The 26,675-nt window shown below is 44.3% G+C and overlaps 2 protein-coding genes across 2 annotated transcripts in view; both read left to right on the top strand.

The window, feature by feature from the left end:
• LOC111080903 (LIM domain-containing protein A) overlaps positions 1-26,675 on the top strand; it is a 102,772-nt gene that overhangs the window by 66,822 nt on the left and 9,275 nt on the right. The window contains exon 10 of the mRNA XM_041594754.1: positions 5,021-5,241. Within this exon, the coding sequence (XP_041450688.1) occupies positions 5,021-5,241 (221 nt within the window). The remainder of the gene's footprint in view (positions 1-5,020; positions 5,242-26,675) is intronic.
• On the top strand, positions 7,896-10,589 carry LOC111080922 (receptor-type tyrosine-protein phosphatase kappa). Its single transcript, XM_022376784.2, has one exon. It carries the CDS (start codon positions 8,409-8,411, stop codon positions 10,578-10,580), a length of 2,172 nt encoding a protein of 723 aa, XP_022232476.2. The 5' UTR covers positions 7,896-8,408; the 3' UTR covers positions 10,581-10,589.

Raw genomic sequence — 26,675 nt, 5'->3', positions numbered from 1 at the left:
ATTAAAATTTACGATAGTTCAGTGAAATATATCAGCCTTGAAAAAAAAGTGTACTTCACAGCAAATCCACCTTGGACGAATATTAATCATCAAAATTATCTTTTAATGGGCCATCATCTAGTGCAAAGATTATATATACCCTCTTATAGGGTATCGAAAATTCTGTAAAAGCTGCAAAAGCCCAGAAATTGCAAGTAGCAACTTTTGACTTATGCTTCGACTCCCCGGCCAGCATTTGTGTGTTTCGTTTGCCTGTTTGTTTTCCGTTTTGCATTTTGATTTGCACTCTGCCTGCCTGCCTCCCTGCCTGCCTGCCTCTCTCGCCCTTTTGCTGCTCTTTTTTTTTTGCACTCGAGTCTGGGTGGAGTCTTGGCCATATTTTTTGTATTGCAGCTGCATACACAGGAAAAGGGCAAAAGAAAACTGAAAGGGAAACGAAAACTGAAAGCATAACAAACAAATCGCTTCCGGCATTTGCGTTGAAACATTTATGTAGCCGTAAATGGAAATGTCAATAAATCATGGCTGAAGTAAACTCATCCGCAAAATAACAAGAAATATGAAACAGGAACACTTTTAGCTTTAGCTTTAGCTTTAGAACTACAAAAGAAACTGCAGGATCGAATGCCGCCACTCCCGCACACTTTTCCGATGCAATGGATTTCTGAGCGGATGGAATGCCAATTGCATATGTTTTCCCCTACCCCCCACCACCCAGCACACTCTCAATCCGCTCCGACATGAACAGCAAACAGAAAAGTGAACAATTTGCAAATCTTCTGCCTGAGACGCCTCAATGGCGGCGGAGTCCCTAGAGGGAGTCCTTGGAGGCAGCCTCTGATGTCTCTTTCGCAGTCAGCATAAAAATTTCTCTTAATTGATGCGGTTTTTTTTCGCTTTGGTTTTTTTTTTTGTGAAAAGGAAATTGGATTGAATGAAGCGAGTGAAGTGGCAAATTGAGCAATAAATTTGATTAAAATTGGAGAACTCTACTAGTCGAATGAAAAAAAAAAAAAAAAAAAAAGAAGAGCAATTGGATTGGAGAGAAGCGTAAAAGAATGGCAGAGAGAAAATGGCTAACAGATAAAGAGAAAGAGTCTGGAAATGAGGAAAGAAATGCAAAGGGGGTGACAGCATTGGCATTGGATTTTATCTAGAGACTTCTTATGCCCGATGATTGATTAAATTTGCATTTACTTGGGACATCAATCCATAAGACAATCAATATCAAACGTGTTGCTTATCAGTAGCCAGAGTATAAATTTTATAACTTTCCTTGCATATAAAATCCCCCGTTAAATTTCTACCATATTTACGTTTAATCAAACGAAAATCCGCATTGAGCTTTGTCCCCGAAACGAAACCAATTCGTTCTAGTTCAAAGATCCAAAAAAGCACAGAAATCAACCAAAGTCAAAGGAATAAAAAGCTGACCGACACGTTACACACAATACTGCAGAAAAGAAAGTACAACAGAGTGTGAAAATAAAAAGTGACTCGAAAATAAACAACCTGCATTGCTGTTCCCTGTGGAAATCGCAGCTGCTGCTGTGCTGTTGAATAAAATAAAACCCAACATTTTATTTTAACTACTGCAAATAAATTCAGTTGAAATTGTTGTGTGTCCTGTCCTGTCCGCTCCTACTCGCTCACATGTCGTGTAAATAAAATGCGAATCCAAGTGACTATTGAGCAAATGCAGCAGGGCGTGCCACACACATACCATTGGGTACTCCTTTCGAAGCTGCCGCTCTGGGGCTGATGCTAGTGCTGGGACTGCCGCTGGTGCCTGGGGACTGCCGCTGGTCGATCTCTGCCAAAGTGATTGTAAAAAATGCAAACCTAACGAACCGAAACACAACACAACGCGACGAGTGACGTGCCACGTCACTCACTGCGAATACAAAACCAAGTCCTGCTCCTGATCCGTGTCCAAGCGGGAGTTGAAGTCCTAGTCGTAGTCCTAGTCCTTGTCCCCACTCAAAGTTCTAGTCCAGGTCCCCCCCACTCATGGTTGGGGCAACTAAACAAATGAGCGTTGCAATGGCGCTCCATAAACCCAACAACATTCTAGACGAGACACAAAGCTCAGCCTCGAAGCCTCGATATCCCAGTGGCAGCAGTGTCCCGTGTCCCTGTCCTTCTCTCCCTCTCCTGTCACCTGCCAGCATTCTGCTACTGCCACTGCTACTTTACATTTGCCTCTCTGTCACACTCACACACACACTCCTTCGCACTTACACTTACACTCCAAATGTGAGAATCGTTTTTATTTGCAATTTTCAATTTTCACCTTCAAAAGTGTAAACTTCAATTTACACTGCCACTTCTCCACCACTTCCACATCTCCCGGAGCCACCGCCAAGAGTCCGAGAAAAGGATATTGAGAAAATTGCATTCTGCTGCAGCAGTAAGAAAAATAAGGGTCCAGAGAGGTATTTGGTCGCATCAAGCTGAAAACTACAATGCTCTTTCTACATGGGGTATAGCGAATTGATTAAGCAGTAGAAATTGTAAAGAATGAAAATATAGAATGGAGATTGTGATAAATATTAATGGTAGAAAGATTTGGTTAGGATTCGGAATGTATTTGGCAAAGGATAGAACATAATTTAGTATTCGTAGAAAACTCAATTGCGTAGATACTACGACAGGAAATATATAACAAGCGATAAAATATAAAAACATGGAAAATAATGTTAGATTGAACACATACAAAGGATATGGATTCGATGAAAAATGATGTAGATGCTATCCTCCATAAATGCACGTTAGATATATCGTGTAGAAATAGTAGCAAGCGCAGTAAAAATATTTACTGAAATATTTATAGATCCCATCGAAGTTTTAATCACTTTGTGGAAAAGATAAGATATCCCCCAGAAACAGAACAATTATTAATCGAACTAAGACAATTTTAGGTAATGAAAAAAGTGCATTAAAATATATAAAATAATCTGATTGAAGTGTAAGAGGTGCAGAAGACATGTAGCAACTTCCTCAGCATCTTCAGAGTATCGAAACTTCCACTAGCTGCCGAGCGAGTGTCCTTCATTGTTCCCCTTTTGTAAAGCTGCTGCTGCCACTGCCACTATTGAGGCTTCTGCTGTTGCTGCTGCTGCTGCTGTTGCCATTGCTTTTGGTTTATTGCGTCAAGTGGCATTTGGTTGGGATTTTCATTTTGAAACGTATTGGTGGAGTGTGGAGTGTGGAGCACCACTCTCTGTGTGCCATGAGTATTGCCTCAATTCGTATCCGATACATTCGGGCCATCTATTATACATTACGGCACTGGTCACCAGAACTTCGCTCCGGCCAAAGTCACAGACAATTACATGCAAGCAAGCACCAAAGAGCGAGCGAGCCAGCGAGCCAAAGTCCTAGTCCCGGGCATGCCCCAGAATTGAACTTCAGCTCACGTGGCGCATTTTAGTGCCTTCGAGTTGCCTTTCGTTTTGACTGTGCCGCAATGGCAGCAGCAGCAGCAGCAGCATCAGCATCCAAGAGAAATGGCAAGAAGGATTCCTTTCTCCCTATTGGTATTGGTGCTGTCCTGCCCGAACATTTGTTTATTTGCTCCATATTTTAGGGTTTTACGGCAACGACGTTTCCGACATCGACCAGGTTTTTGTGGCAGGTATTTGGTTTTGCCAGGGCAACAATGGAGAACCCAGAGCCAGAGCCCAGCAGCCCAGCAGCCCAGCACTCAACATTGGAGCACAATGCCATGCCATGCCCGTTTCCATGGCCTCCTCCATTGCTTTTGATTTTGCAAAGCTTATTTGCTTATTGCCAGCGAATCCTTGCGTCCTGTGTCTTGGAGTACCTTTTCCCCACTTGCCGATTATCGTTTCTCAGTTCGTTTTGAGGGTCTCACAGGAAATGGTGGGGGGGGGGCCCGTTGTGCCGTTTTGCCATTTGCCCTTCGTTATGTGGGTGGAAAATTTATTAACCCGATTTCCCGCTTTTGTGTGTGCGACACATTCGAAATGTTATCAAAATTGGCTGTGGCACACACACACAAAGTGCTTGATTTGAATAGCCTCGCAACAAATTATAATGGAACCCCCCCGAGTAGGGAGCCTCCCTCTCTCTCCCTTCCTCTCTCTCTCTCTCTCTCTCTCTCTGCCTCAGGAGAAAAACAAGTTTCCCCCAATTATTTGCAGATAAATAAAAATGGGAAATGCTGATACGAGCAACGAAATGGAATCGTCGACCCCACCCCACCCAAAATATTTTTCTTATATATATTTTTTTTTAATATACGTAAAAGGTTATTCAGATTGATCAATGACACTACACTCTTTGATGCACTCGAAAACTTTTGGACAATTTGTCAAAGGAAAATTATTATTTTAGGGCATTAAAAGTTTTTGGGCAGCTTCTGGCCAGCCACTCCACTCGGAAAATGCACACAAGAACTTGGACAAGAACTTGAAGCAAACATTGTTGAAGCTTTGCTGGCTAAAAACAATAATGAATGAACGAATAAACGAATAAACGAATGAATGAACCGAGCGTAGAACGAACAATGTTCAAGTATTTTGACAAGTGCCTTGGCAACAAAATAGAATAGAATAGAATAGAATAGATCAAAGCTGTTTGGGCGCAGCTCTAACTGTGGGACCCTGTCCCTGTCCCTGTCTCTGGATTTCTGGTTTTCTGGTGCTGGCCAAGACAAGCGTAAATATTGCATGGCACAGCGAAATGTTTTGTTTTACTGGAACTGGAACGGATAAACTGACAGAAGGCAGCACCGAGCTCTGGGCGGAGGGAGACTGGGGAGACTGACACCAAAGACTAACCTCAGCGCACTGTGAGTAGTGCTCAATGGGTGCCAACCGACCAAATGACAGACCAGCAGCAGCAGCAACAAATGTTACTTATGGAACCGAAACAATGGCAAGTTTTAGGTTTGAGTTTGCTCAAGCGCAAAAACTCCAGCTAAAAATTCTGTCACTTGTCAGTTAGCTTACAAAATATAGAGATAAATATTTGATTTCGCTTTTCCTCTTTGCAGACATCATTGATGCCCACAAGAACCAACAGCTCTGCTCGCTGACGGGCGTCGAGGGTGGCCACTCGCTGGGCGGCTCGTTGGCCGTTCTGCGCACCCTTTATGCGATCGGTGTGCGCTATATGACACTCACCTCCACTTGCCATACGCCCTGGGCCGATTCGAGTTATGCGGACGCACCGACCTTCAATATGAAGCATGGCGGACTCACCCTCTTCGGCAAGGTAAGTCTCTTTCCGTTCACTCTTACCCTGTTGGTCTTGTTCTTGTTACACCTGATTTAATGCTAATTAGTTGAACGACAAAGAGGGAGGCTCCTGTGTGTGTGTGTGTGTGTGTGTGTGTGTGTATTGCGTGGGTCCTCTGTCGTGCCCTGTTCCCCTGTCAGTCCACGGCTTACACGGGGATTTGGTCGCTGATGATGCGTCCTTTTGGCTTCCCCTGCTCAACCTCATTGTAACTACGGTCAACCGCAGTCAGCGCTTTGTTAGCCCGGCCCCATAAACATGTGCAGTGTGTCTCGGTGGAGTGGAAATATGGAGGGAGAGTGTGGTGTGGGAGGCCAGGGCAAGGCAGTTATGTGCTTAAGTGCCCTTTCTGTGGGTGGATGGGCTGGGTCGTACATTCGAGGGTGTTTTCCGTGCGCTTTGTGCCCTCTAAATGGTTCAACAGTTCTCAAATTAGGTGCCTACTACAGTTTACAATTGCCAGTCGGCTTTGCTGCTGGATTTTCGTGTGGATCATATATATTAAATTAGGACCTAGGACCGGCCCCGACCCAACAATTTCTGTTCTGTTTTGTGGTGCAACCAGAACTAATGGCCCATAAGCTGCGGCCAACCAGCCGCCAATACTACCTGGAATCCATAATGGCTATTATAAATTACTCTAAACAGTATCTTTGAGAGAGAGAGAGAGAGAGAGAGAGCTGCTGGCATCGAAAATGGATTTTAATTAGCAGAGGTATAGGGGAATATTGATTATGCTTTCACTCAGCCAATTTCCTTCTAATCAGCTTTTAAGATTCAAAGGTTTGGTGATCTTGAATTTCCATCTCAAGGATTCTGTGTGTGTAATCTACGGCGAGGAGGTCATCAAACTTGCTGCTGCTGTCAAACATCAAGGCTATGGCCGACAAAAACGCATTTTAATCAGAATTTACAACCAAACAGAACTCAAAGAAACCGCACAAGCATTTACAATATTTCCGTTTGTCTGCTGAGACGCTTCTTGACTGCCTGCTCTATGCCTGTGCTCGTGTAATTATTTTGAAATTCGAAATTTCCTCGTCATGATGATGTTCAAACACGATTACAACGCAATCCGATGGTGTGTTTTTTTTTTTTGATACACTTACTAGCAGTGGGTATAATTATGAGCACATGCCAATCAATAAAATAGGTCCGTATAGCCATAACAAATAAATAGTCTATCAGTTCCTTGCCCTTCGTTTGCCAGAGATCTACTTGCACAATTTTTAAAGATATATATCTGAAGAAGAGTATCTAATGTTTCGAATTCACCCAGATAGAGCTGCTTCTTTCTGTGTTGCTGTGTGTGTGTGTGTGTGTTTTTGGGTGTTCTTCATGGCACATCTTGACGGGCCTCTGGCCGCCGTCCGCTTCCTCTTTGGCTGTGGGCTAGTGCCAAATGCTATTTACAGTAAAACGCAGCGACAGACAAAGTGCATGCGGAAATAAAATGTGCACACACACACACACACACACACAGGAAGAAAACAAAATAAACCTAAAATTAATAGCAAAAAAAAAAAAAGTGCACCAAAATTGAAAGAATAACAATTCTAGAAATAACACAGGAATATCAACAAACAAACAAACAAACAAACAAACAAACAAACCATCAAAGCTACAGCTGCTGATGCTGATGCTGATTCGAGGCAGGAAATGTAATGTAAATTTACTGAGGCCAATTCCATGACGAATATATTTTTTGATTATTTATGCATAAAAACGATATATTGCTCTGGGCGGCCTGTTTGCTGTTCAGCTGTCATCTGTTGGTGGGCCAATTAAATATGGAAAATAACAGCCCCGAAATCAGCGTCACTTCCTCATTTAACCTGCGGAATTTTCAATTACACATTCTCAAAACAATAGATGCGAGCGCGATGCCGATGCCGATGCCGAGAACAAAATACCAAAATGAAAAGTGAAAAATTCGACAATGCGCAGGCGCCAAGAGAGTGGCTAAATCGGGTAGGAGAGAGGAGAGAGGAGAGAGGCATGGGCGCTAGGAACGTAGAGAGAATAGGAAGAGCGCGAAAGAGGTGGAATCGAAATGGAAAATCTTTCGCCGCGCTGAAAACGACCAGGCAATGGCAAAATCGAAATTTTCATTCATACTATAAGGTGAATTGCACAGTGGGACAAAGCAAATGGGCAAGGTGAAAGAGGGAGTACTATGGAAAGATGTGAATGGATAACTTATGGAATATTTATGCCCCTTTATTATTACCAATATTTTTTACTTTTTACTGCGTAATATTCTTAGTAAAAAATTATCTTTAAACACAATTTTAATTTCCCCCTATTCCCTATTATGTTAATAGCAAAATTCTCAATCAGCCAACATTCCATTTTCCTTTATAATCATATGGTACCAGTGTGTCCCGTGTTCCCACTAAACGGTGTCCGCCCGCGCCTCGCTAAAAATAACCGTCACTCGCACCCACCGACACGCCGCTAGAGGCGCCAGAGTCACATGGGCCATGGTGAAAAGGCGCTCTCTCTCAACTGGCTCTGCTCGCTCTCTGGCTGGCGGATTTCGCCCCAAAAATTACTCTCATGGTGTGTGGTGGGAATGCCATCCATCGGCTGTTGGGCTGTGATGCGGCTCGGGTCGTGTCTTTGTGGGGTACTGTGGTTCAGTCGACGAACGAAATTCGCCCCAACGAGGCAGCTGGCCATAATTGTACCGAGACCAGACCCAGACTTCCGTGGCAGTTGTGAAGTGTAGTTGGAGAACGAACAGCAAAAAGCAGCAAAAAGCAGAAAAAAGCAGCAGAAAGAAGGAAGCAAAGAATAGGAAAAATACACAGCAAAACGAATACACAAAATATACACAGCGAGCGATACATAGAGGGAAAAATACAATACAATAAACGAAAAGAAAAGAAAGCCACCAAATACGAAATTGCTGCTGGCCAAATATCGTGGATATATCGGAACGGAACGCACATATTGGGAAAAGGTGAACAAATAGCAAATAACGATTAATACTACTAACCCCAGGGAACAGCACAGCCCAGCCGCACTAGCACTACTAACAACGAGAGCAATATGATGAGCCAAGTGGACTAATCGACTACTTCCTCTATACACGTACGAATCACCACCACCACCACCGCCACCACGCACACCCGTGATTGATGATGACAACGCAGCAGCTTGTGGCAGAGACAGAGACAGAGGCGACAGGGGCAGCAGCATCACCAGCAGAGGCAGCAGCAGCAGCAGCAGCACAGGCACAGCATACAGGGAACAACAACGAAGCAGCAGCAGCAGCTATGACAGCAGCAGCCACAACAGCTGGGCAGAAGCAGAACAAGCACAGGTCGAGGTCATCCGCACGGTACGATGACGTCGAAAAGCAGCAACGCAAGAGCCGGGCCATTGTCTCCATACCGAACACCATCAAGCTGAGCATGCTGAACAGCGGCCTGCTCTCGTTTGAGCGCATTAAGCTGGAGGCACGCGACGAGAACAATTCGCTGTCGAAGACGATACCCAACGGACCCATCGATATACGGCATTTCCTGAAATTGTGCGATCTGCGCCGCAAGTTTCCAGTGCTGTACAAGCTGGAGTTCCAGACGGCGGCCAAGGTGGAGACGAACACCTGTCGGCATGCGTTGAAGAAGAACAACCAGGAGAAGAACCAGAATCCCAAGTGCATTCCATATGACTACAATCGGGTGGTGCTGGAGAAGGTGGGCGGACTGCAGGACTCGGACTATGTGAATGCCTCCTATGTGGACAGTCTGCTCAAGCCGAATGCGTACATTGTGACCCAGGGACCGGTGCTGGAGACGGTCGTCGCCTACTGGCGCATGGTCTGGCAGGAGAACATCAGCGCCATTGTCATGCTGACCAAGACCTTTGACTTTGCCAAGGTGATGTGCCACCAGTACTGGCCGGCCAACATGGAGGTGCACGAGACGTACGGCGACATTCACATCAATATCGTGCGGGAGGAGCAGCTGGCCAACTTCCATATTCGCACCTTTCGCCTCTACAAGAAGAACGAGCAGGGGGAGGTGTGCGACGAGCGGCTGATCCTGCAGTTCCACTACACCGAATGGTACTCCCACTCGTGTCCCTTCTCCAATGCCCTGCTCGAGTTCCGGCGCCGGGTGCGCCTCGTGGTGGGGAACATCATCAAGGACGAGGACGACATGCGTGGACCCATACTGGTGCACTGCAGCGATGGCGGCGGTCGCTCTGGCGTCTACATGTCCATCGACGCCAATCTGGAGCTCGCCGAGGAGGAGGAGTGCTTCAATGTCTTTGGCTACCTCAAGAAACTGAGGCAGTCGCGCAAGGGTCTCGTGGAGAATGTGGAGCAGTACAAGTTCATCTACGACACCCTGGAGGAGCACATTATCTGCGGCAAGACCTGGTTCCCCGTCTCCGAGCTGTCGGATCGCCTCAAGGCCAAGGCCCGCCGCAACTCTGGCACCAAGCTGAACGAGTACCAAATGGAGTACGATCAGATCTGCAAGCAGACGCCCAGATTCACCATCGGCGACTGTGCGGGCGGCCATCGTGCCGACAACAGGGAGAAGAACCGCGATGTGCTGTGTGTGCCGCCGGACAATTTCCGGCCGTATCTCACCTCCTTCCAGGGCAACGCCTTCACGGACTACATCAACTCGGTGTTCGTCGATGGGTACACAAAGCCGCGCGAGTACATCGTCACCGAGTGGCCCATGAAGCACACTCTGGGCGAGTTCTGGTCGCTGGTCTACGATCAGGAGTGCTCCGCGGTGGTGGTGCTCTGCCAGCCGCCCGCCCAGTCGCAGTCGTATCCCTCCTTCTGGCCGAACAAGTCCAAAATGGAGAAGTACGGACCGGTCTTCTCCGTGCACTACGTAATGTCGAAGAGCTACACGAACATCAAGCAGTGGGAGTTCAAGATCAACAAGAAGATCGTCTCGCTCACGGAGATGATGGCCGGCGTGAAGGCGCCGACGCGCACCGTCCAGCTGTTTCAGCTGACCTGCTGGCCGATGGGCCACAAGGTGCCCAGCTCGACGAATTCGCTGGTGTACCTGATGAACATGGTGGAGATATGGCGGAACAAGGTCGACTACGGCCCCGTCTGCGTTGTCTCGCCCGATGGTCGCAGTCGGGCCGGTGTCTACTGTGCCGCGAATGCGTGCATCGAGCAGGTCATCCAGCACGGGGAGGTCGATGTCTTTCAAGCGGTCAAAACCGTGCGCCGCCACAGGCCGCAGCTGGTTGAGAATATGACCGAGTACAAGTACTGCTACGATCTGGTACTGCACTATGTCCTGCACTTTCTCAACAAGAAGGACTGATCGGGGACTGATGGAAATTTGTGCGCGACTTTTGTTATTTTTGGGCGCTCCGTGGAAGCAGCCGCAGGAGGTGCGACAGGAGCGACCCTGCTCAGGATGCTTTAATGGTTAACAATGATGAAATACTTGAACAAGTGGTCCACATTTGATGCCTCTCCCTTGGGCACCGCCTTAAAGCAATAATACTGAGTATTTTACACACAAACCAACCAACTGAAAAACCATTTTTGTTAGCTCACTTTACGCCGGGCATCGAAATGAAATTTCACGCTCGCCGGGAGAAAGTGAGTGCACGTTTTTTTAACTTGTTTTTCTTTTTTGGTTTTTTGTTTCAAGAGGTCCGCGTGCCACACTGCTGGCAGGACCATAAAAAAAAACACACACACACACAAAAACTATATACCTATATATCTACATATATATACATATATACTATATACCTACTATATGCCTATTGATCTGAACTGTATGTGCCATTTGTAAAACCCTAGTTGTTGTTGTTACGATGATATAAGAAGAGAAGAGAGTGATGAAGGATGAGAAGTGATGTGAAGATGGAAGATGAGAAGAGATGTGAAAGAGGAAACTATTACGATTACGATTACCATTTATATTTATACATCTATAGTTATTATTATTACGTTTTACTCTTAACGAACCTGCTACCTGGGCAATTGTTGATATATATCTAACTACACACACACACACAAAAATACCTACATATATATGAATCTATTTATACATACAATAAGTATATACATATACGAGTATATTTACATATATACATATATATATATATGAATGTTATGTACTGTTGTTAAATGGAAGACGGACGGACGGCTGAAAACTGTTGGCGAAACTTTATTTTTTTTATTCATATTACAGAGAATATTTATTGCAATACACAACAAAAAAGTGAGAAAACTTCAGGGGGAATGAAGAGAACCAACTCTATATATATATTATTATTTATTTATAGAAAAACAATACACACACACACACAGACACACACACATACATATATACGCACTCATACATAAGAAATATGATTGTATAATAATTTTCCTGTATTTTCGCATTTATGCATTAGAACAGACAGACAACCTACCTACACATACATATGTATATTGTTGTAACTGTAATGGAATTATCTATTTTTTTAAATGTGACAAACAAACAAAAAAGAGCATGTATTTTTGATCGATTCAATGTCCAATATACATAGAGAAAACATATAGCACAAAAATTGTATTGAATTGGGGAAGCAAAGCGAAGCGAAGAAACCAATAAGAAACGAATGAAAATAACTTTTTATTTGTATTTGCTTTTTAATTGCGGTAGAGGGTGATTCTCAGTTTAAGCTGAAATTTGGCAAAGTAATGGATTGGAAATTGCTCACTGGAAATCTGAGAAAATTGCTTGCAAAAAATACTTTAATTATAATCGTTTCCTGCAGGAATGTTTGCACTTATTCCCAATACACAAATAATCCAAATTATATCTTCGGTTTGTTTGGCATTTCCCTCTGTGATCTCTTACTTGTGGATCGTTCCCAGAACTAAGTACTTCAAAGAATTTTCATAGATAAACAATGCCCCAATGGATGGGCCATAAAAATCAGTACAGTTCGTTTCAAAATGATATAGCAATTGCAGGAAAAGAATTGCCCGTTTTTATGGAAAACTGCAGACAAAGATACAGAAATACATACACCTCGATAGGGACAGAAGCGACATATATTTCTATTATTTTAAAACCTCTTTATAACAATTGATACGCTCTCATAAGCCTCATAATTTATTTAACTATAGGAGCTTACTCTTGAGCTTTCTCGACTTACAGCCATGGCATGCACTGTCTATCTCTCATCCGAGATTACACAGATCTCGCTGGCATGTACACTGTAAATTGGCATTCCACGGCTGAGTCATAAATGCGAAATATCAATCAAAATGTTTTCCATGGCGCATTAAAAATTGAGATCGAAAAGTAGGGGGCGGGTGGGGTGATGTTGGTGTTGGTGTGTAATGGAAATTGGCAAATGGATGGGCAGCCACTGCCACTGCCCCAGATGAATCGAGATACTCATACTATAAACAAAACAAAATCCAGACAAAGCGATCCAGCCAGAGGGCCATGAGCCATGAGCCATGAGCAACAATACCCATCCATATAAACCTTGACCAGATTACAGTTTAATGCGTGCAAATCAAACAGAGGCGCGTTGTCCATATAGATATGGCACTGCGATAAGGCACGGCACCGACCCATTGAGTGGGTGCGATGTGCGCTGAGGGGGGAGTCGCAGGACGATGGGGATAAGTGGAGTGGAGTGGAGTGGAGTGGAGTGGAGGTTGCTATAAAATCGATAAATGACAGCACACTTTGCTTTAGTCAGCAATAAAACCGAACGGCAATAATAGTAAAAGTTCGTGGCTCGCAATGACATCAGCAGAAAACTGTTGGGGAAAATCGGTGGAAAAGTCCGCAATATGAAATTGAAAAATTGTATAAAAAATATATCGCTGACCCAAAGGGAAAGGAATTTAAAGCAAAGCGAAAATCGATAGAACAGACTAAAAGTTTTGTCCACATTACTCATATGAATTTTTGCTGGGATTTTCCAGTATTTTGTGCTCGCTCGCTCGCTCGCTCGCTCTGCCTCTTTAATTGTGGGGAAAAACTCATGCAGCGTGCAAATTTGCTGTTGCTGCCACCGAATTTTATGCCAAATACGCCAGACAAATAAACCAATTAGTTTTTTGTTTTTCTGGAAATTTATATTTACGAGCTATTAATACAAAAGCCAGCGCGTGGCCAACACAAAAACAGCCAAACAGCCACACAACAGCAAAGCGGCGGCTGGCGGCTGGCGGCAGGGGGCAGTGGACAGGGGGGAGCAGCGCAATTAAGTTTTAGTTAATTAAAAAGTCAGTGGCAATTAATTTAGAGGCTGTGCCAAAAATTTATGGCACACACATAAAGTTATGAAAGCGAATCACAGTGGATTAGCAAAGTGGAACTTTATGGTTGGGTGTATGGAAAGGATGGGGGGGTATAATACCAGAAAATTTTCACAGGCTTAAAGTCTTAAGGTCTGTCGATTAGGAAATTGGTACAATAATTTGCATTGATTAAAGCCATAAAATGAGAAAAAGGTTGCCCAGTTTGTACGCTCAACTACTTATCTACACATTTGAATTTAATTGAGTGCTAGTCGTAGATGGATCTGTTATAATTTAAGAGCTTTTCTCTTTAGTTGCTGCTAAACTGCTTGGCTCAATAACTTCACATGCGAAATCACTATTTAATGGCCACACATTTGCCCCAGAGTAAAGAGTGTGTGTGTGCGTCTCTGGTGTACGAGTATTGTCTTGAATATCTAGAGATTGGGTTGGAGATTTGGTTTGGATTCGGAGTTGTTAGCACACTTGTTTACAATAAACCCCAGCCAGTGAACTAGAGTGCCAACAAACCAAATGGCAGCTGCACAGTCCAGACATGACAACCTCTCACACGCATGACTATACAGTCTGACTATAGTACATCTACATATGTACATGTATATACGCACTAGAGTGTGTACAACAATAGACATTAAGCAAGTGCTTGAACACACACACACACACACACACAGCAGGCACACAGAGGCAAATGCATTGCTGCGTAGGAGTATTCTATGTATATATATAAAGTGAACGAAGTCTGAGGCAAAGTCAGTCACTTAGTCAAACGGGCAAACCATTTCAATTTGTCAGTCAGTCATCCACAGACAGAGCCAAGTGCAATCGGAATGCCTTCCTACTGCGTGTGTGTGTGTGTCTGCGTGCGTGTGTGTGTGTGTGTGTGTGAGTTCAAACACTTCCCTGTAGTACTGGGCACTAGTTCGGTGGTGGTGATATGACCCGTCCCTAACAGACCACCACTACCCACTGGACACACCCTAAGGCCATCCATTACCCACAATGTCCTGGGATGGGGACCAGCGACACCACACGTTTACCCCCGAACTAGTGAAATGGGTACCTCTGGGGTTGACGATTTGGGTACCCAACAATGGGAGGAATGGGTACCCACTGGAGGTAGTGAAGGGTACCCAATGGGGGTGAATGGGTACCCAATGGGGTGTAAGGAACGGCATATTAGAGCCGTGCAGTTGACAATCACTTATTTATTTGTCTAATTCCTTATGAGTTATATTACTATACTATTATTTTGTTGTTGTTATTGTGCTTATATTTTTAAAAGCGTTTTTTTGGCTGAGCTTTCTTAGTTGTATTCCGCTGACCAGCTCTGCCCTACAGTATAGCACTATATATAACAAATAATAATGGGGTAGACAAACGATAGCAACCGCAACCCATAAAATCTTAAGACTTTCAGCGCCGACTGCCGCACCCACCACGTATGGCTAACACAACGGCATAGCAGTTTTATTTTTTACCGCTGTGGAGAACGTTTTTCACACGGACATGATACAATTTTTTACACATACTTACGTTAAACCGTTTGAGCGTTTATACTTGCCTGCGCCGGGAGACCCAACTTTTCGTCACTGGACGACACGCGCCCACTGTTTTAGTTGTACAATTTATCGCTAGTTTCCTCTAAGCTCGTAAGCCGCCGGTACATATTATTGTTGTTTGTGTTACCTTTTTTTATATTGTTTGATAAGTTCACTTTTCACTGGAACTCACAAGCGCGTCTCAACAATCAGCGTACCCAGCATGAAGCAACGACGAAGCAGCGCTCTGCCCGCAGAAGCAGCGCAGCTCATTTTGGCTCTCTTACTCTTTGTTTCGTTTTTTTCGTTTCTTTCACTACTGGTGAGACGTGCCCCCGAACTAGTCGCTGGGTGGTACGGGTGGGTTGTAGATGTAAAATATTTTCTACCTTTGAGTGGTCCGCGTCGCTCCATGGGTACTCGGTGGGTACCCAGTACGGACCAGCGTAGTGGTAGCGGGGGCAACGCCACCGCCAGTACTACAGGGTTGTATTGTGTGCATGTCAAAGTCGTCGTGTAAAGATTAATTAAATCTATAGCCTGACAAGCACAATACTTCACTTCCCATTGCCATTGTCTTGCTCTCGGGTCTGCTTCTCCATTGAATTATTGGTTTTGATTCGAAATTTTTCATTAACTATTTCCAAGTTGAACTCAAATGGAAGTGCGTGTGTCCTCTGGGGAATGTGGTATGTATTGCCACATAACTACATACATACATACTCGTACTGTTCATAGTAAATACGTATTTATTGTCACCGAGCGCTGAAAAGTATGCTAAGCCCCCAGGGGGAAATAATCGCCCAGCAACCAGCAACCACCCGGGTGGTGCACCCGTGCACGGGTTGATTATACGCATAATGGTTTTCATTACCGCCATTTAAGCTTTGAGCAGCATTCGATGGATGCATTTAGTAATGCATTTAAATGAAACGAGCTGATTTCCAGCGGTTCAGAGGTTCACTTTGGGCTTTAATGTTCAATGGGATTTATAAATATATTTCCACCACTACTGTTCAAGTTCGCTCATATTTCATCAATAACTAATGCATGCAATGCTTCAATAAACATTTAAAGATGGCCCAGAGCTGCGGCTTATTTGAAATTAATTGAAAATCAACTGGGGAAAAGTGGGCTAGGAAACGAGTGGAACGAGCAACACAACACAAAAGGCATTCGTTTAATTATTTAAATTTAATTTCATGTCATATCAAATTAGTGCCACTCATTTTCACCCCAAGCACGTGGAAAATGTAAAGGCCTCCCAGGCACTGCACCCCCAGACCCAGACCCAGACCCACCCAGCCCTTCTTTCTCTTTTCTCCCAGACACAGTTATGCAGTGCATATGTGTGTGTGTGTGTGTGTGTGTGTGTTCCCTTCGCTCTGTATGGGTGGTGTGTGAAAGGCCAACACTTTTTAACCCATTTCCATTACGTGCCTCTGCCATTGCCATTGCCTGTATGTCCTGTAAGCACTGGCACTCTCCTCTCTCTCTCTCTCTCTTCGGCTGTAGGGGCTGGCGTTTATAAATGGCAAAATGTTTATGCATTATGCCACCAACATATTATTATTATTATTCTTCATATTATAAACTCATTTCGCTGGCCCCGTCAATGCTCACGTAGGCATACCCAGTACGAGGGGGGGGGACGCGTACTGGCTGCCCTATGCGTGACTGAATGCCGAGAAGTGTGTGCATACAGGTGTGTAATAGGCATCACTGCAATGGCAATGGCAATTGCTATTCCTCTTGCAGAAGGAGGAGCAGCCACTGTTGTTGGAAGGAGTGTGCTGAGTGTAGAGCAGAGTGGAGAAATGGAGTGGAGTGGGAGCTAAAGCAAACACAAGCAGACGGTGCATAATTGAATTAGCTAAACAACGAAACCAAAATGAGAGGCCCCAACATGCACAACAAAATGGCTCAAAGAAAGGCCAATAATGCAATCTGGCATTGCTGCATGTAGAGCTGTAGCATGTGGAGAGACTGGCATGTGGTGGCGTGTGGCAGCAGCATTGGGGAATACTCGCAGCCCAAGGAAAGAAGCAGCTCTTTAGGGAACGGAAAACAAATAAATCTTTTAAAATGTTTCCCCCAACCACTGAGGTTTAGAAAGGAAATGCCTGGCAGCGGGGCAAAACAATTGAAAGAGTTGCCAGCATAATAGTTGCCCCCACTTTTCCCACTGAGAGTTTCCTTGCTTAAGGTGTTTATACAACTGCTAAATATTTCAGTAATATAATCAACCATTTTCCCTTTTTGGGCTGCAAATTTTTGTTGCCAAATAAATCAATTTGCATTGCCGTTTCCGTAAATAATTTTATTTGATATTTATTTGTTGATTTTGGGCGAACAAATTGATCGGCCATTTGTTGTTTATTCATTGCGTGCGACCAAATAATTGTAAATCAACAATTGTAATCAAATATTTATTGATTTGCCTAATGGCCATATGCCGGATTTGCCACGAATAATACCAATCGCGGCTGCAGCTGCACCTGCACCTGCACAATATGCACAAAAACAGTCGTCGCTAGTCACTAATTATGTAATGCACAAACCGCACAAAACATTTTCTACCAAGCGGAAAATCGGAAGTGGTATGCAGAGCGAGAGAGAGAGAGCGAGAGAAGGAGTTGGGATATGGCATTCATAACCAAGGGGGGGAGGGCAGCATAATGTGATTATACACGGATTGCAGGGAGGGGAAAACAGTGACAAGTGTGGGGGATAGTCAGTGGATTCATATAACAATTGGTACCGTGTATTCATTTTTTTAATTTTTATTTGTTCGAAACAAGTTAAGTCGCTGAATCATGTTAAGCATGTAAATAAAGTGAATAGGATGCTGTATATTACAGTATAACCATCTGAAGATCTTGCAATCACGCGAATATATTCATATTTCTATCCATATCCTAATTTTTAAATTATCATTACTTCACCTATGTATGTACTTATTTATTTAAGAGGTAACCCTTAAGCCCATACACTCCTTCAAGCCTCTAGCCTATGGATTTTTTTTTCCAGCTGCCCTTCCATTCTGTTATGTAACAGACATAAAGCAGGGGAGGGAACTGAAGCAGAGAGAGATGAGGGAGAGGTAACCTGCACTGCATACTAAGCTTCAGAAATATTTAATTAAATATTAAACTATAATTTGATTATTTTACACGTAAAGTTTCAAGTTGTTGGGGCGTTGCAGAAATTGTTAATGACATTTAGGTGGGTGGGTGATATGGAGGTGGAGGTGGAGGTGGAGGAGCAGCTGCAGCTCTAGAAACTTTTTCTGCACTAGTCCAACTTTTTTTGCGGCTTAGTGTTTGGAAGCATGCGTGGTTGTACTGTGTGGGGAGTGTTGTAAAATGCACAAAAGCGTAATTAAATACATAATGAACCAGGGGCAAACAAAATATATAAACAGTGGCGACAGTGCCGCAGCAGTGGGTAGAGTTACCCTGCATACCAAATGTCTCTCATTTGTGGGCTGTGGGAGTGGGGAGCACATACTGTAAAAAGCTTTACAAAATTTGTTCAACAACTGGAAAGGGAGGGACAGACAGACAGGTAGCTCATTATAATGAAACAACAAAACAAGCAGCAGCAAGGACTGGTGCGTTTTTTTTTGTTTATTATTTTTGAAATGCATCAACAAATTTGTGAACTCCTGTTCTTGGCTCTCGTAATTAACTGCATAATAAAGGATACTTTTAAGTGGTGGTGCTCCCTTGGGTTGGTGGTGTCATATGCCCGTTTGCCTTGGCATCCCCCACATAAGCCATTAATTAAATTTACTTAACAGCTCTTTATTCGAGAAGATTTGCGAGAATCTTTCAGCACTTGTTTAGCGCTTAAGACACACTCAGAAAAACGAATGAATATTCCAATTTTATATTTATAATGTTTGTGGTGTAACGTTATGACTTATATCCCTTTCTTTTTGCTCTGTGCACTTATCACACTGGCCACAAATCCTGACCTGGCCTGCCGCTGTCAGTTGCCACTATCCATCATCATCATCAGAGTGGCCGGGCCGGGCCGGGCAGGCTGGCCAGCTGCCTGCATATTAAATGGCCACTCCAAGGCGTCCAAGTCCTCTGGACTAGCTCTGGGGCTTGGCTTGGTCCTGCTCCTGCTCCTGATCTCTCCCACTTAATTAAAATTACAAAGCTCTGGCATGGCTCAGGTCTGGCAGCTGCTGTCATGGAGATGGAGGCCCAACTCCAAGTCCAAGTCCAAGTCCTGGCCTAAATTTCCTTGCATGTTTGCCTCACTTATTGTTTGTTGGTTTGGGGGATATGAAAACACTTTTCGATTTTAATTGAAATTTATTGTATTTGTAGGCAGCGCTGTTGCAGCATAATGCAATTCCAGGCATCGGAGAATGGAGGTGGAGGAGCCTACTCCCCAGACATTTATTTCATGTGATTCAAATCAAAGGCCGACTGGGGGGTGGCCACAAGTAATAAACATAAATGATATTAAATTATGTTTACCCATTCGAATATTCAATGAATAATTGTTATTGTTTGATATCGATGGAGCAGCTTGTGTGCCGTGTCCCGTGTGCCGTGTCCCGTGTGCTGTGTGCTGTGTGAGCAGTGAGCAGTGAGGGGGAAACTATCAAACTATCAATATACTTCACGTATTTGGTGTGTCCTGCATGGTCAAATTGGTCAAATGGGGAATCGAATAGTGATTAAACCACTACACACAAAATGAAATGCAAGAAAATTAAGTTCTGGTTAAGCAAACAAATTGGAAATTACACAAAATATCAGCAGGAGCTGTAGGAGGGGCAAATAGTGTAAAGGATAGAGCATTAATTAAAGGAAATTGCAACAGAATGCAAAGGAAATGTATCGATATAAATTAAACTCGTAGCAATGCAATTTATTATACGCATAGAAGTCATAGAAAACTCGGCACTCGCTTTAGCTGTCGTCTTTTCATACATTTTAATATTAATTCCGAAATTTATTTACGCTTTGCTGGCATCCAAAGCTGCTCCCGCCATCAATGAATTCACTTTAAAAATCTTTAAATGAATTTTTAGAAATATTCAAAGGACCAGCCGGTGCTTTCCCCTATCCCCTATCCTCTCAACTCTAATGAGAATTATGAACCGCGACTAAAACGTCAAAGGTGAAGCGAAAGAGAGCAAAATAGAGAAAGAGAGAGAGGGAAGAGAGAGAGGTAGATTTCAGGGGAAATATGTAAATGAAACATATCGTGGATCAGAAAACCAACTGCGGAAAACCAGATGGAAGGCTGCTGTACACTGTGCACTAAATATATACATAGATGTGTATGTATATATGTATTTTTAGTCCTCTCCCTACACACGTATGCATAAATTTCACGCTCAACTGAGTGGCGCTCCCAATGATGGCAGCGATGGCTGGGGTGATGACGATGCTGATGGCTGATGCTTGTATGTAATCTAATATGAGTATGTTCCGCGATGGATGCGGAAATCTGCACAAAGGAGCTTTCAAAAACAAGAGACAGCGAACGAGAGAGAGAGAGAGAGAGAGAGAGACTCTGAGGCTGGGTTAGACAGTTAAATAGACAGGCCTGACAGGTTGGTCGGGGGCGTGCAAAAATTCTGGCAATGCCATCATTAATCTTTATTTGCACCCCACCCTGCCACCTTCATGCTGCTGCTGCTGCTGCTGCTGTTCCGCTGCTCCATCCTCCATCCTCCCGACGGACGCGTGAATAATTTAGCTACCTAATAATAAATCATTGCAGCCTGTGCATTAGTTGACTGTCTCTCTCGTATGGCCTATCTGTCTCTCTCTATCAGCCACAAACACACACACATGCAGAGACACCCATACAGACAGACAGCAAAGCGGAAGTGCAGAGTTACATGCTTAAATGCTTATCAAATTTTATGCGTCGCCCCTTTGTGTATGCCTCTCCCCCCACCCCACTGTATGCTACTCTCTCTCAGTCATCCTGTCAGGGTCCTCGCTCGGCTCCACTAATGAGCATTAATTAATTGCCACGTCTACAAATGGGCCAAAGCCACGCCCACCTTAAAGCCAGCGCGTGCGAGCAAAAAGTTTTAGTTGAATTTTCTGCATATAATTCCATATAACATCCATGTGTATACGTCGAGCGAAGGGGGCTATGTGTTCCGGGAAATGATTACGGCGAATTCTGGATTTCTGTAGAATTCTGAATGCTTCGTTATTTAAGCCAGTGGGTGCCTAAAAAGGCTTAAGTACTGTCAGTGTTTATTTTTATAAATGAGAAAGGTTTAAAAGGGTTGTCTTGGATTTGAGCGGATAAAAACCATCCCCATTGGGCAAAGAAAATCTTCAATGGAAGGTTTACTTAGTAGACAGATTTAATTACATATGAGCTTTTTAATTGTAACACTTTCGTGCAAGCCACAAACCATATTTACATCGAATGCAACATATCAACATTCGTAAAAATTGACACCCATTTTATTGGGATACTGTGTGCCACAGGACAACCACTTCCTGTGTGCCACATGGCGTATGCATAATTACCAGTGGAACACTGCACCACAATTTATCGTAAAACTGACTTCATTTTGTTGTTGTTGTTCTGTAGAAAAACGTTGCAACATTATTGGAATTCTTCAATGAACATGAAATATACATTCTGGGGATTTATCGTATTAAAATTTAAATTTTTTTTTTGGCAAACAATAAAACAATTTCAAGAATTTTCCATGCAACATAATTTGATTACTTTGCCAAATAGAAGCAAATTGCAGCAAACTGACAAAAATGTTTGGTTCATGAAGGATCAGGGCAGTGGCAGCAGTGGTGGGGGTGGGGCAGGGGCAGGGGCGGAAGTATACTGAAAAATAAAAATACCTGCAACAGAAGATGAAAATTTCATTTGGCCACTGAATAGGAATTTTAATTAAACTCTGAACACAGTGGCAATCCAGAGAGAGAGAAGGCAACAAATTATTGACTCAAATTGCTGACAAAACCAAGTTGACACCTTGCCCCATAAGAAAACCTGAAAGGTGGCAAGAGAGGCAAGAGAGGCAGGGTGAGGAGAATGCTAAATGTATGCTAAAATATTTGGACATCCATTTGAAACTTAGTTTGGTTTGTTGCAGAATGCAATAAAGTATTTAAATGCACAATCAATAAACTGTGCTGAAAGGCCCGTCAGCCATCAGGCCATCAGGTCCTTTTCTCCTCCCCAAAGACATTCGGCTTGGCATTTATTCTGTTGTTGTATAAATTTATATTCTGCAGCTCGAATTTGCAGTTTTCTGACAGGACTCTGCGGTCAATGGCAGTGCCAAAGTGGGCAAATATTTTCAATTAAAAATGTTTCCCTGCCCAACACCTGTCCCCGCCCCTGTCCCTCTCCCTTGTGTCGTTTTAATTGTTGTCGGTGGCAGGTAGGCCTGACCCGAACTGTAAGCCGAAATTATTGCATAATCGAGTGGGTGGGTGTTTGGCACCGAAAAAGTTTCGAATTTGATTGGAATTCATTGAAAGAAATGTGAGAAATATATTTTGTCTGCAAGGAATATCCCTGGCATTCGGTATTCCATGTTTAAGGCATCAATTTTCAAATTATGTGCTCGTGCTCGTGCTCGTTCGGGCTGTGTAATCTATCAGCCAGTCTCTAGTAGTTCCATTTAATTTCTATTTATAACTTGCAGCTCAAACTCTTCCGGGAAATCTCTAAACAAGGCAAAGGCGAAAAAAATGGAGAATACCTGGGATTTAAATGCTATTTACACAGCTTTTGTCTGGCCAATAACATGCGCCAAAAGTAAAGCTCAAGTCCAAGCAGCAACAGAGCGGCAAACACTACAGAAAACCCCCACAGTAGGGGGCGCGGGCGACGGGCGTGGAACCAGAAACGCCTCGTAATGCCCCGAAATAGTGTTGACCCTTTCGCCTTTGTCTGGGCACGTATGAAAGGGCTAAAAATGTGACACTAAGGGAATGGAATGGAACGGAGTGGAGTGGAGTGGAGTGGGGAAGAGGCTTTAGTTTAGGGCCATTCCAAAGCTGGCCGAGATTCAACTGGAAATTGTGCACACCTGTCGACAGTCAGACAGACAGTCAGACAGAGAGACAGACAGACAGACAGGCGCACCCGGGGAGGAGCAGATACTCGTGTAGCTATGGGAATGGGGGAATAGGCATTGGACTGGGGATGAGCCGAAAGACCGCCCCCATCCTACCAGCAATTCCCGGTTCAGGCCCTAGCAACGTTATTACCTTGACACATGTGTAACGGCTTTGTTTTTCTTTCTTTTTTTGTTTGTTTGTTGCTGTGCCATTCGCATTTCTTCTCTCTCAGTTTTTCCTGTATTCAACAGCAAAAGCGGCTTTTGTTTGGCTCGACTCCCTCGACAGAGGGGGGCTGGGCTGGGCTGGGCCTCCTCCCTTATGACCCGACCCGTTCACACTCTGAAGGCCTAGCGTTAGCGTGTTGCTAATGCATGTTGAGTCGAGCTTAAGACACAATTTCAGTCGGCTGGAAAAGATTTGGCCCCACCTTTGATGTTCACCCCAAAAGGCATTGAAGGCAGCAGCCCGGCAGCCCGGCAGCCCAGCAGCAGCAGCTACAGCTACAGGAGCTCCAGCAGCCGAAATCCATTTAACAATTTCCTTATTTTCAATCAGCCATCGGGTTGGGGGAGGGCACAGAATGTGTTGGCTCGGAATTATTAAGTATGGAGTTTGGTATACCCTGGAGTTACATATGTACGTTTGACAAAGTGCACGGCGGCTGTGGACAGAAATATTGAGAGTATGTAGCTTGAAAGAGAAAGATCACTCCTGCTGAAGTTATATCTCAATAGAATTAAGTTTAGGTTATCTATTTCTACTGAAATGATTATATTTCAACAGCCGCTGTAACAGAGCAGCAGCTCTGTTAATACCACAAGCTAACAGCCTGTAGTCGCTCACGATAACAGCGCACTGTTAGCGATCTCTGGCAGCGCGCTACCACGATCCGCATTGCTCTCGTGTTAAGCGTACAAGAACAGACATGAACAGACATGCAGGAACAGACATGAAAATAAGCAGTTACGTGTGTATAAATATTCGTGGGGTATTCCCACCACTTTATCTGTTAAACTCGAATCGGAGAACTCTGTTAGCCGCTCAAACTTCGCTTCTCCTGTGAAACGCTTCTCTTGTGATCTCATCAAAGTTCCAGTTACATAAGCTTCTAAGTGCACCATCCAAAATCGTTCAAACTTCAAACCCCAAACCGATTTGATGCTTCTGTGTTGGAAAAACTACCGTGGCAACTCCATTTATCTCTCTCTCTCTCTCTCTGCCACAAAACACACACACACTAAGCCAAATATAACCATAAATACTTTGGCCAAACATTTTGTCATCCATCTTGGACCAAGATCCCAAACAGCCACGTCCCTGTCTATTAGTTGCTGATGCTGCAGCAGCCTCACCTGCACCGCACCCCGCACCAGCTACTCTGCTTGATGCTTCTGTGGGAAGCCCCGGCCCCGGGCCCCCCTCTGGGCTCAGACGTCGCCATCAACACGGGCATCCATTTCCCAGTCTCTGCTTCAATCTTGGCCGGACTGCGACCCGGGAGCTGGGTTCCTGGGAGCCGTGATCCCACTGATTTTTTGTTGCAGCACGTTTACCTTATACATATATTTTTTCTCGTCTTTTTTCCGGCTTGCTTGCTGTTGCCTTGACTGTTGCAACAAATTGTGCGCTCTGCACGGGGAGCAAAAGGTTGCAGAAGGCGCCAAAGGAGTGGGCGGTGGGTTCACTAACGACAGTTTATAAAATATTCAACCTGCCTGCCAGACTCTGCCGGCTCTGCTTTGCTCTGCTTTGCTCTGGCCTGGCCTGGCCTGGCCTCGGCTGGCTGGCTGTCTTGGCTGTCTTGGCAGCTAAAAGTTTTTAATGAATTTTTCAGCAAGCTAATCGAAGTCAATGTTAGTTGAAAAATGCATTAAATAACGTGGCACGTGTGCTCAACGCGCATCGTCGTCATCGTATGCGCAATGTCCCAATCAATTTGCAATAGATACCAGCCAAAAGACATGTTGACACATTCCCCAAACAGAATATATTCTGCCACAAGACTCAACCAAAAAATGAAGATTTAATTCCGCTTTTCGGTGGCATGTCTCGTCTGCCATGTTTCTGACTTTTAAATGTCAGAGTCAGACAGAAAGAAGGCAAGGACAGCGACCTAACCAGGCGTATGAACAGAGCTCTTCTGCTCTCCTGCTGCTTATCAAATTTGCAATTCAAATTTCGGAATTTTTCTGCTTGGCGGATATGTGAGAATTTTTTGCTGGCAAAAGACCAGAAATTGTTAAGAGGGTTTTTCCCAATGATAAGATAAATATTTTATTGTAAGTGCATCGGGAAAACTGTTTGGAGTTTGGAGTCTGTTTTTCCGCGTTTCAAATTGATTTTTATCAGAGGAAAGCTGCCACTTGGCAGGCAGGCAGGCAGGCAGACTGACAGGCAGCAGATCTGACGGGAGTGGAGTGCAGCCCACACAACAAGCTGGAAAAAAGCTGCAAAAATTTAATTTAAAAAATAAACTTAAAGCTAAAGTTGCAGGCCGCTGTCCAGAGCTGCTATGCCACATGGTGTATGCGTGATTTCAGAGAGTCAGGGAGAGAGAGACAAAGAGTATGTGTTGGTAAAAGGGTTAGGGGTTAGGGTTAGGGAATATTTCCCAAGCAAAGACTACAAGTAATTAACTTTCTCAAAGGGCGATGTTGGGCAGCGCATAACTGAAATATTTATCCAATTAATTTCTACCTTGGGTTGCCAAGCAATTTATTGCAACATTTTCATTAGACTCCTGCCACTGCCACTGCCTCATTGCTGCTCGGCTGCTGTGGCTGTTGCTGTTGCTGCTACTTCGTAGCATATTTTCACTGGGGTTTGTGTTTGCTTTAGCTCATCGCTTCTCCTATATCTCATTTTGTTGCTGCTCGCTGCTTCTGGGATGCTTATCTTTGCTCGATTCCCGACTGCTGTTGCACGTTGCTCGCTGCACGCTGCTTGCTGCTTTCTGCTGTCTGGTTTCTGCTGCCTGCTGTCTCCACCTTGTGCCTGGCCTGGCAGTGTCCCCAGGCTGTTATTTCAGTTGCAGTTCTCCCACTCTGTCTCCCACTTTTCTGTCTTTGATTGCTAACCATCCTGGCTCGCTCCACTCCACTCCCCTCCGACTGCTCCGCGTGCTGCCCCTTTAAGTAAGCGCCTCAATTATAGACTCAGACAGAGAGACTGACGAACGAACGGACGGACGGACGGACAGACAGTCAGTCGAGTAATGCGAGCCACGCAACTGATGAAAGAGGCAAGCATTTTTCTGCTATTTCAGGCGTGGCAAAAGAAAAAAGCTCGTGGAAAATGAAGTAAGAAGAGAAGGCAGAGACAAGGGGCAGAGACAGGGGGCAGAGACAGGGGGGCAGAGACAGGGGGGGCAGAGACAGTGGGCAGAGGCTGAGGCAGAGCTTATAAGTAGGGGTTTAAGTACCCCGAAGCGAACTTCTCGCTGTATGCTCTGCAATTGAGCTTTGGGTAAATAGTTTGCTTGGTTGCAGTTGGCATTTG

Source organism: Drosophila obscura, unplaced genomic scaffold (genome assembly GCF_018151105.1).
Source record: "Drosophila obscura isolate BZ-5 IFL unplaced genomic scaffold, ASM1815110v1 contig_36, whole genome shotgun sequence".
Lineage (NCBI taxonomy): Eukaryota > Metazoa > Arthropoda > Insecta > Diptera > Drosophilidae > Drosophila > Drosophila obscura.
This window is presented reverse-complemented; position numbering and strand designations above follow the sequence as displayed.

Bases quoted from the DNA above. Each gene is read 5' to 3' on its own strand.
- LOC111080922 (XM_022376784.2), top strand. From the start codon at position 8,409: ATGATGACAACGCAGCAGCTTGTGGCAGAGACAGAGACAGAGGCGACA.